Source organism: Lactuca virosa, chromosome 2 (genome assembly GCF_052849685.1).
Source record: "Lactuca virosa cultivar CGN04683 chromosome 2, Lactuca_virosa_CGN04683_v6, whole genome shotgun sequence".
NCBI classification, from domain to species: domain Eukaryota; kingdom Viridiplantae; phylum Streptophyta; class Magnoliopsida; order Asterales; family Asteraceae; genus Lactuca; species Lactuca virosa.
Genome location: NC_136427.1, coordinates 213,543,849 through 213,555,763, shown reverse-complemented (window position 1 = coordinate 213,555,763; position 11,915 = coordinate 213,543,849). Strand labels below are relative to the sequence as shown.

General features: G+C 37.3%; 1 protein-coding gene across 1 annotated transcript; it reads right to left on the bottom strand.

The window, feature by feature from the left end:
• Positions 1–940: 940 nt before the first annotated feature.
• On the bottom strand, positions 941–1,333 carry LOC145158203 (uncharacterized). The gene has a single exon (XM_079077132.1). It carries the CDS (start codon positions 1,331–1,333, stop codon positions 941–943), a length of 393 nt encoding a protein of 130 aa, XP_078933258.1.
• Positions 1,334–11,915: the final 10,582 nt, after the last annotated feature.

Sequence of the window (11,915 nt, the reverse complement as noted above, 5' to 3'; positions counted from 1 at the left end):
CTTCTGGTTCAGATTTACTTGGGCCTTCATAACTCTTCCCACTCCTCAAGAAAACCGCGCTCACATTGTTCTTTGGATTATTTTAAGTTTTCCCTGGTAACTTTCCTTGTGATTCCATCCGACCCATAGAAGTAGCAAGTTGAGACACCTGTTGTTGCAGATTTTTTATGCTCGCTCTAGTTTCGTTCTAAAACGCATGAGTGCTGGTGGCTAAGCTTTTAATACTATCTTCTAAGGATACGCTGTAATTGCTAGATTGCTAATGTAAATTTTGCTACTGGAAAGTGAGCTGTTGCTGATTCTGATGAAAACCAGGTTGGTGGAACCCAAGTGGTTGCTAGTAATGTTTTCTATGTTGGAAATTTTGTTGGGGTCTCTGCTGAAAGTTGTTTTTATTCTGGAAGCCTCCCTAAGCTTGATTGTTGTGAGGCTGGTCAAAATGTCTCTGTTGTTGTGCTTGATAAGCTCCCATGGCCTGAACAACTTTAGTGTTTTCCTATAATATTAAGCACATGTCTTTTGGGTGTCCATTCTTCAAGCATATCCTGTAGGTTTTGAGTTTTTTCTCGACTCCCTTTTCTTTTGTCAGTTAGAGAAAAACTTTCATCAATTCTGAAATCTGAGATTCGAGGTGGGCATTGCTGATCTCTTTTACTCCACTTGGCTAATCTAGGTACCATTCTTCATCGTTTCCATAGTGCTTTGACTTAGTAGCCAAATTTTGTATCAGCTTGCAGATTTCAGTTGGCATCATATCACTTAAAGATCCACCACTAGAAGCATTTATCAGCCTTCTCTCCATTGGTGTCAGTCCTTTACAAAAACACTGGTAAAGTTGGTAATTATTTATTCCATATTGTGGGCACCGAACGAGTAACTTTTTTAATCGCTCCCAGTATGTGTGTAAGGCTTCTCGTTTTCCTTGTTTAATAACAAGGATTTATCTACGTAAATTAGACACCTTTTCTTCTGGAAAGTATTTTTCCAAAAAAAGTTTTGCAAGCTCGTTCCATGTGGTGATAGATCCAGAAGGGAGATCGTATAGCCATTCTTTTGCTGCATCCTGTACTGAAAAAGGGAATACCATTAACTTGATATGGTCTTCTGTAATAGCATGTGGCTTCATCAGAAAACAGACAACATGGAATTCCTTGAGAAATTTGTGCGGGTCTTCGTTCTCAAGGCCTCGGAAAGTAGGGAGCAAGTGGATTAATCCAAACTTCATCTCAAAGTTCTCAGCTTCCGGAGAAGTGATACACAAAGGATGTTGCATAACCTCTTGCGTTGACCATTCTTTGAGAGTCTTTTCTTGATCATCTTCTGCGCCACTCATACTGATTTCGTTTCAGAATCTAAATCATATGATTTGGTGTTCTCGGATTTAACTGAGGGTGTTAGTTAGTATTTTTTGTATGGTCTGTGGGAAGGTGAGGATGAAGAACCAAAGAAACCAGTTGATTGCTTTTGTTTTGCTGCTTCTTTCTTCAATTTTCTTGTAGTTTTCTCAATTTCTAGATCAAACTCTAGTGGTGTACATGTACGTGAAGATCTTGGCATACAAACTATTAGAAATACGATGTCCACGACAACAACGCTAATTTGTTAAACCGATGTCGCACATGATTTAAGCAAATAAAATTTTACTGCTCGAATACACTAAAGGATAGCACATGGAAGCAGGGTCGAATCCATAAGGACACAACCTATCAGTCAATGCCTATTTGTGTAAGGCACATACTAGTCCAAAAATAAAAATATAAAAAGGGGGATTTTTTATTATTAATTAAACTAAAAATAACAGTGTAATAAACTAAATGAAATGAATAATAAAAATGAATTCAGTTCTGCTGCGACTTTCCTAATCATGCAATCAATCTAGACCTAGTTATTCAAAATGGGTTCTATTCGAGCTAGTACTGAGAATATAACATGCTCTAGTAAATTCTCTTTTACCTAATTAATTAACCAAAACAAGCTCTTCAGGTAACCCTAAATTTTTACTGATCTAATCGAACAAGATCTTAATTAAATTCAAAAAAATTGCATTAAGATCTGTGTAAAATTTCCTACAATATCCAATACTTCTCACAAGATCGGAAGCATAAAGATATGAAATTTCAATTTATAATAAAGTTAAATCCAAACATAGAACCACTTTATTACTTGTTACTTATTACCAAACTTTCAAAACAATTACAGATTTCAACAACTGATTAACTGGAATGATTAAACCCTAGCTAGGTGATCATACTAATAAGAATTAAAATCAAACATTCATTAAGCACAAAACTGAAATTATTAAATAGAATCACACGATGAAAACAAAATCTGATGATTGATTACATAAAAAGTACTAGTCTTTTGTAGAACTAAAAACTAGGGTTTTAGCCAGACATGGCTAAAATCGAATTAAAACTGATGAAAAGAGAAACTAAATGACTACTCTTATCAATCTAACTGATTGACATGATCCACAGTCTTCAGATCTTTAGAAAGTGATGAAAAGTGTAGAAAATCGCTTTAGAAGTCGTTTTCGTGGTCTAGGCTTCAAAATGATAATAAAGGTCGAATTTATATGTGAGCTAGTAACTTCCAGAGCAAGAAAATATAAAATTCGATTGAAGTTTTGAGAAGCACGATCAAATTTTTAGGCTATGATCGAATTTGGCTAAAAGCCGATTTCTGATGAATTTCTGAACTGTGACATGTTAAAACGATCGAATTTGTGGGGAAATTCGATCGAATTTTTTACTTTTCTTCATAAAACTTCAAATTAAGGAAAGAAATCCTCGAAGACTTCACACAATCGAATTTATAAAGAAACACGATCGAATTTGTGGTCTTTCGTGTGAAATGTTCGTTTTTCCTTGACCAAAACAGCTTCCACGCATTCCTCAATATCCTTCATAACTTTCCAGCTCCAATTAGGCTCCAATGCTCTATCAAACACATCCAAAGCTGCTCCCAAAGTACTGTTCCAGCCAAATTATATGAAAACGACATCAAAACATGAGCAGTACGAGAATCTGACGAAAGACATGAGCTGAACATTATTTAAGCTAATGCACATGAAATAACTTAAAATATGATGCTAAATGTTAATAAAAACTATCCTAAAAGATGCATAAAATGGAATCTATCGCTAGTATACTCGTAAAAGCCGTTACTTTGCATAATAATCGTTCTGTTTTAGTCGGTAATGGATCCTCTATACCTGTAATAAAATTGGGACACTCTAATTTTCCCAATCAAAATGCATATTGTACCCTTCATTTAAAAAATATTTTATTGCACCAAATATTGTCAAAAATCTTATTTATATTTGTAAATTTACTCGTGACAATAAGTGCATCATGGAATTTGATGCTTTTGGTTTTACTGTAAAGGATTTCAGAACTAGCCAACCCTTAATCCATCGTGACAACTCGGGTGCCCTCTATACAGTTATGCCTTCTACCTCTCAAGCTTTCGTGTCTTCCAGCTCATCCTTGTGGCATCAACGACTCGGTCATCCCGATGATCAAGTCTTGAAGTATTTTGTTTCGCGTCATTTCATTTCATGTAATCAAGACAAAAATACTAGTTTATGGCACGCATGCGGACTTGGAAAACATACCAAATTTCCTTTTAGTTCTTTAAATTCTATTGTTTATAATGCTTTTGATATCATTCACTATGATATTTGGACTTCACCTGTTTCTAGCATTAATGATCTAAAATATTATGTCATTTTTCTAGATCACTTTACTCATTTTCTATGGGTAGACCCTCTAAAATGAATGTAACGCCTAAAAACTCATAGAAATTTTTTTCATTTTTAAATAAATAAATCATTCATTCAATTTCATAATAAGATCATCATAGTATAAAAAGTAGTTCCAAAATAAACATCAGAGTATCATAAAACAAAAGTGTAGAATCTTCAATGGATATGATGCAATCATGACGATCCCTTCTCTTTGCTACAAGAAGTACCTAAAACATTTAAACTTAAAACCGTAAGTACAAAGCTTAGTGAGTTTCTCACTAGGCATTATTAAAATATGTAACCGACGTTGGTCAACAATTGTAATCATTTGATGAATAAATAAAAGAAAATTGTTTGAATCAATGCGATTTATGTGCTTATATTATGCGTTGATAATATTAGGCGAAATCTTAATAAATAGGGCTAAAACAAATATTAAAATAAAATATTAATTAGGATAAGTAGCCTTGATAAATGTTGAAGTAATTGTAATGAGGATTCTGAGGATATAAGGAATGCCCAAATTTGGCTTCGTATGGAAAAGTTATTGTTGGGTTACGTGTCTAAGCCCATAACTATAATTGGTATAATCTTGAATTGATAGTAGCACATTCATTTTGGGTTTCCCTCAAAGCTAGCAATTGGTCATGATTGTTTTGGAGAGAGAGAGAGAGAATGATTTATTATTTGATTAATAAATTGGAATATATAATTTGTTAATATATTATGTGAATAATATATTAATTAGAAATTATGATATTTGATTAATAATTAATAAAAATTAATTAGAATTAGTTTTGGGATTAATTGGATTAATCTATAGTGCAGGGGCTGTTTGGCAATTTATTGATAGTTGAGAAAAAGGCTTTAGAATCTCCTTGGAAGAGGTTGGACGAAAACTTCTAGGGAGGGCCTAGAATTTTCGTCCAAGGGCTCTTGGATAGAGGCTCATGGGCTGCTTGGACACCAAACAAAAGGATTAGGGTTTTCTCCTTAAACTCTAGCGTTGGCTCTAAGCTGCCTCACCTATATAAAGAGCCTTAGGCTTCACAAATTCGACACTCCTAACCCTAGAAAAGTTCTTTCCGAAATTCTCCTTCTCCTTCTCCATAATCCTTAGTTGCTAGTCTTGGGTGTGAACCATCAGAGGCTCCATAATCCTTAGTTGCTTTTGGTGCTAGCTACCAAAGTTTTGAAGAAGAAGGATTTAAGATTGTTTACAATAACAATCTAATGGTTAGTTTTCTTGTCTTATGAATTAGTTTATTCATAGGAAAGTTTTGTATGCTAATGTTCATAGTATGTTGCTAATATATGAAATATATAGATAAAACTAGGTTGCATGTGCCCTAATCAATTGAATTGTTTTGATTGTTTTTCTGCTTAAGGCATTGTAATTGTAACCTATATTCCCCATCATTTATGATCGTTTGAAGTTTCGCGTTTAACCCGATATGGAAACGTGCGTCGTAAATAGTGAATCGAAGATAGGTTGATCATTATCCTTAGTGGTCTAAACAAAACTCGTAGTAATCATAAAACCGAGAGAGTGTATATAGAGAACGCCTAAATTTAACTTCATACGAGGAAGTTAAGTTTTTTTGAAGTTTAAGCGTAACTGTATTAACACATAAATCAAATTTTAGATCGGTTGATTTTTAGCCAAGACAATCTAAATGAGAGTTAAAGATCTCGTTGATAGGAGCCCAACGATATAAAGACAGTCGAAAATGGAGTCCATATGTAAAAGTTATGAATTTTACAAGATCGTTAACAGTGTAATCTTCATATTTTGTTAAATTTAAGATCGGATGAGAATTATCCAACAGAGTCTAAAAAGTTGTAGTACTTGGAATACCTACGTGTGGAGAGGCCGAGATATGAATTTTTAAAGTTCCAACTCGTACCTAACCCCTTGCGACGCAGCACCCGTAGGCAGCCGACACATGTCTAATTTCTGTAGGCTGAGCGTGCCGACGAAGGATGGGCGCACCGCGTACTTGGTCCCGGCGTGACACGTATGCCGATTTCCCTACCTATAAATATCATTCAATGCAGCATTCATTTCTCACATCGTCCCAAACTCTCTCTCTCTCTCTCTCTCTCTCTCTCCCTCGTTTCTACTCCCTAGTCTGAAGTTTCTTAGTATCTAGGGTATTTTGGCAAAGCCCTAAGGTCCCTTAATGTCACACCCCAAAACCGGAACGGCGGAATCGTTCAGGGGTGGAGGACGTCATGTTTAGTATCGCGAGATATGTATATGGTAAGCAAGTAATGAACAACCATTTCATTTCGAAAGAAAGTGTTTACAATGTGTGTGTTCACAAAACACAGAATTCATAAGCAAATAACAAAACAAGACTTGAAGCTACTATGCTCCATCTTCTGAATTCCCAGCACGAGCACCTGTCTAATAGTCTCCTGAGAATACAAGTTATTTGAAAGAGTTTATCAGCAATTAAGCTGGTGAGTTCATAAGATTTTAGTGATGTAAGTAAGTGGTAAAAAGATGTGGAAAACGTAGATGTAAAATGGTGTTGAAAATGTATTTGTAACATGTAGTTGTAAAATGTTGTAAGTTGTAAGTTCTATTTTGAAAAGTTCGCCTGTTCCTCTAGAAAATCCTATATTTCCTACTTTGATGGAAGTTTAAGTAAAATGACACTACAACCCTTTCTATGGGTACTAAGCGGATACGAGTTATATAAGACTTAGAGTAAACAAACAATAGATTGTGCACATCTGCCCTAAGCTCACAACCAAACGAGGAACAGAAATTAAGGCGGATAGCACACATCCCATTGGTTGTTAGATCATCGTCGTATATAACCCTAGTGTAAACACTTGTTACTCATGGAGTTAATTGTAATGGTTCCTTTATATCTAATGAAAAGTTCTTTAAGAAAACCCATATTTCTTATAATAAAATGGTGACCACAGTGACTACTTTTATAATAGCTTAGTTTATACTGATATATATAATCTAATATCGGATAGAAAGTTAACTGGGTGAATCTGCCCTAAGCCCACAACCAAACGAGGAACAGGAAGTAAGGCGGAAAGCACACATCCAACTACCTATTGGGTATTAGTTTTATATATAAACATGGTGTATAAACTAAGGTATTATAGAGTTACTCACCTAAGGTCCTTTAAATTGTACTGGTTTAATAAAATGGATTAAACCCTTTACTGGGAAGTTTCAAGTTTTGTATACCAAAAGTACTGATTTGGAAAGTATGTTTTGTACTAGAAAAACTGTGCTTTGACTCTGTGTCCTATAACCTGACCCATACCTGGTATCCTTATGATGACTTAATGTATACTAAGCATACATATATATAGAATCGAATAGAAAATAGATTGGGCGAATTCGTTCCAAGCCCACAACCAAACAAGGAACAGGAAGTGAAGCGGAGAGCACACATCCTATTACCTGTCGGACCCTATTGGTATATATATATCATGTGATGTATACATTAAGGAATCATAAGACTAGCATTATGGTCCTTTCTTTTAAACGTAGCCTTCTACCAAGGCATCTTCTGTTAAACGTAGCCTTCTACCAAGGCATCTACTGATATGTGCTAGACTCGACTGTTCCGTTTGTCGTTTGTAAAAATGTATGTTTTCCCTAGTTTATAACTATCTTAACTCGAAAATAGTTTGAGTTTGACTTTCAAGTGGTACTGTCACTTTATGAAAGAAATGGGAAATGTAAGTACACAGTTGTCATTTATAATGACATGTGGATGTATAGGTGACCTAAAACATGTTCGTTTTATTACAGTCATAATGTGAAGGCTAGAACCCCTACTAAACGCTCTCCCTGTCAAGAGATTAAGGGAACCAAACGCGACCTCTGCAAATTCTTGCAAGCCGTGTAATTCACATTTGTTATATGATCATGTATACCCAATATAACTATCACCTTTTGTTTAAAACAATGAGTTAGTGATCAATTGGTATAATTAGATCCTGTGTGTGTATTCTCATGCTATAGCAACCTAACTTGTTTGTTTTGTACTGTATATTATACGTTATATTTGTTTCTCATAATTATGTGTTCTCTCTGTATGGTATTGTTTGTTTCTCTTCACTGTATGTTCTGTATGGTATTGTTTGTTTCTCTTCACTGTATGTTTGACTCATGTATGAACTGACTCTTTGTATGCTTCATTGTACTAGAGTAATGAATAGCATTCTCCTAAACTATACCTATTATAGTTTACTAATGTTCTACTTGAACTGTTATTGAAAAGACTCATTTATCTACTAAGTTATGCTTGTACTTTAAAAACGGAGTTTTGTATAACTATAAAGTAACATAACTTTAAAAGAGTTTTTGAAATGTTTTGACAACTTATAAATGACATAAGTAACATTTTGAAAGATGTTTATAACAAACATTTACACAATTATCATTGTGTTCAACTTGTATTCCCCCCCTTAAAACATTTAAAACAGTTAAAAGATTCATTACGGGGTATGAACTCACCTTATGTGGGTGATTCAAACGGGTATGCGTGTAAGGATGAGAAGTTCCACGAATGAAGTCCCGAGACACAATAGGTCCTAAATGACATATAAGGACACATATTGACATGAATATAGTGTTTATAAACAACTATATGAAAGGAAACACCTTCCGGGACTAGGAAACACTTTGACCAAGTGTTGGAATCACATGTGATTCAACAAAGGAGAGTAGAATGACACTCACATGAGTTTACGGCCATGGGTTTACGGCCCAAGGGAGTTTACGGCCGTAAACTCATGGTCACTCATGTATAAGTGTAAGTTTGAAAGCTAGGGAAGCTTTAGGAACTTTTGCTCTACACAAGGATGATAAAGACCACCTTCATTGAGGCTTTTGATGAGTTTACGGCCAAGCAAGGAGCTTACGGCCGTAAACTCATGGACATTATGAAGTGAGTGTGGTTTAAGGTCCTACAATCATCAAGGAAGGGTTCTGGGTCACTAGCTTTGCATCTTATAGGGTTTATGGTCCATACATGCTTCAACATTGAGTTTACGGCCAAGGGAGATCTTGGGCCGTAAACTCAAGATGTTCTTGGGAAAAGCATGTTTCAAGGGTGTGATTCAAGGCTTCTAAGTAGATATGAAGTATAGGGAAGAGTACTTACGATCTAGAAGCTTGAAATGGTCGGTATTCGCCAAGAACACTAGTGTGTGTTCTTGGTGTTCTTGGTGAAACTTGAAGATCTAAGAAAAGAATGATTTCTATGGATGAAATCATGGAAGGAGACTAGATTAAGAGATGTACCAACAAATCTAGGAAGAATACTTACTTATATAAAGATCTTGGAAGAAAGACTTGATGATACTTGAGAGGATTTGAAGGAAAATCGGCCAAGGAAGGAAAGAATGAGAAAAATGGCCAAGTATCATCTATATACACTTGAGTTTACGGCCACATGAGTTTACAGCCGTAAACTCATGGTCTTATGGCCGTGAACTCATTTTGATGAGGTTATGGTTTGATTTCTTGCACAGTGTCACTAGCAGGTACATTCTAACACTCATTCCTTAAGTGTACTAGGCTAAAACTCCTTAGAATGACCTTAAACCGGGCTAGAACTCATTTCCAATGAGTCTGAAACTCAGCTGAGTTGATTGACTGGGCTTTAAAAGTAAATTTTTTTCGGGTTGTCACATCATCCCCCCGTTAGATGGAATTTTGTCCCGAAATTAGCTTTCTTAGCATTACTAATGGGGTTGCGCTCCTCTGATTGGCAGAATACCTACTCGTAGACCTGGCAACTTTGCCCTTCTGTTCATGATAGGATTCGTACTTGGTCCATCTATCATTACTTTGTGTATACAAGTCGTATATAATTAGGGTTAGTAAGACGTTCGGATGTGCGACTCTGCCCCAGGTCCACAACCAAACAAGGAACAGGAGGTAGGGCGGAAACACACATACAAAATCTGCGTAATCATAATCATATACCACCCTCGCGTATACATTGAATAGTGATAGGTGGGCTGTATTCATCCTTAGCCTCTGTGCTCGAACTTGGTGTGCTGGACGAGTGGTATTTCGTGATGGTCTGCGGACATCTGACGATAAGGCTTCGGAGGACAAAGTACTCTTCGCACGAGTACTTCGGGGGTTTAGAATACGAAAGATAAAACTGAGGTTTAGGTCGGACTTTCGATACGAATGATGAAAGTTTTGAGAACTTGCCGATCGAGGCGATAGAAACATATGAACTCAGTATGGTGAGGACCACGCCAACTCATGACGAAAGATAGTAACAGACTCTTTACTGAAAAAAGTTTTGGTCAAATGAAAGAAACGTCTGATATACGATGATGTATCCCTTGTATGATCGATACTGTACTTCTAGTATGTTCGACAATGTACTCCTAGTATGTTCGAAAATGTACTCTTTGTAAATGTTCCCGCGTTTCCTGTTTTCTCTTTGATGTTAACACTCCTACGTATCGTACCGCTATGTGTGCATACATACAAACGAAAGTGCTCTAATAACTGGTGGGGATACTTTATATCATGATCCTCCTTGGCACCACTACAATCGCATTCCATATACAAGTTATGAATATTTAAGATGAACCAGGCAGTCGACTGAGTAACTCTGCCTCAAATCCTCAACCAATTAAGGAATGGAGACTTAAGCGGAGTCACTCACTCTAAGTCTGCAACATCTTAGTTGTGCACAACCCTGATGTATATGGTAATCCATAATAGCTTCTCTAAACGGATCTTTTAGTTCTCTTGAATACTGTGACCTATTTCAACATGTGAGTTATTATAATTACTTTTAGGTGTTATCCCCAAATTTTAATCTTATATGAATATAAATTAATTTTTAAAAGTAATTACTATTTCGAAAACGTACCGCTACTCGTCGACGACTCCGGGGTAGATTCTCCTGCGATGATCATCAGAATGCGTCCATCCGCGCCTGAGTTCTTTACTATCGGGCAGTCCCTCTAAAAATGTCCAGACTCACCACAGCCATAACAGGCTTGGCTTTCTTTAGCTCCGGGGACTTGGGAGATCGTTTGAGCCGGTGCCCTGCAGAAACGGACTGTGTGTCCTTTTCTGTGGCAGTTCATACACTGCATTTCCCAGCATACTCCGGTGTAGTGAAAGATGCACTTTCCACACTTCGGGAGGGTTCCAACATATCGACTGGCAGGTGCTGGAGCAGTAGGTGTTGTAGCGGCGTACATAGTACTCGCTCGTTGCCCTTGCGGGGTGTCCTGTGTTGTTCGCTTCTTCTTCCTCTTGTTCCCCAACTTCTGATTATAGTCCTCTTCCCTCGATGGCTCGGGAATAAGGACTTTTACACCATGGCGGACTTCGTGGTCGATGAGTCGCTGAGTCAGGCGTTTAGCACTATCGAATGTGGCTGGGTTAGAAGACAACACATTTCCTTGGGTCGGAGCAGTCAGACCCCAAATGTATCTTTCTATTTTCTTGCTCTCCGGGGTAACCATCCTGGGGCATAGAGTTACTAGCTCGCTGAACCGGTCCGTGTAGGTCACTATGTCTGAGCCGACCATAGTGAGATCCCACAGCTCTTGTTCTAGTTTTTGAATTTAGCCTAACGGGCAGTATTCCTCCCGCATTAACTCTTTTAGGTTTTCCCAACCTAATGAGTTAGCCACTGATAGAGTCAGTGACTTAACATGGCTGTTCCACCATGTTAGGGCCTTGCCAGAGAAGATGCAGGCAACAAACTTCACTTTGCTTCCTTCTGGGCATAAACAGATTTCGAAGATCGACTCTGTTTTCTCGAACCATTGCAAGAGGGCAATGATTCCTTCAGTCCCATTAAAGGACAATGGCTGGCATTTGGTGAAGTCCTTGTAGGAGAACTCTCTCGAGCGCACGGGGACCTCACCCTGAGTAGAATCAGTAGGCACTCCACCTCCGCTGGTACTGATGGAGTGATATTGAGCCATGGCTGTTGCCACAGCCGCAGCCACTACAGCGTTTATAGCTGCCATGTCGATTTGCGTAGGAGGCGGCGTTGGAGTTATCGGAGTAGTGCGTCTGTTAGATCTGCGAGGAGGCATCTTTGCTAAAAGAATACAAAGATGAGACAGAATAAGTCTAAAGCAATGGACACAAGCCGAAAGCTGAAAATACAAGGTTATCCTAGTTCTGGGT

Excerpts from the sequence above, each read along its gene's own strand:
- LOC145158203 (XM_079077132.1), bottom strand. The coding sequence starts at position 1,333 with ATGAGTGGCGCAGAAGATGATCAAGAAAAGACTCTCAAAGAATGGTCA.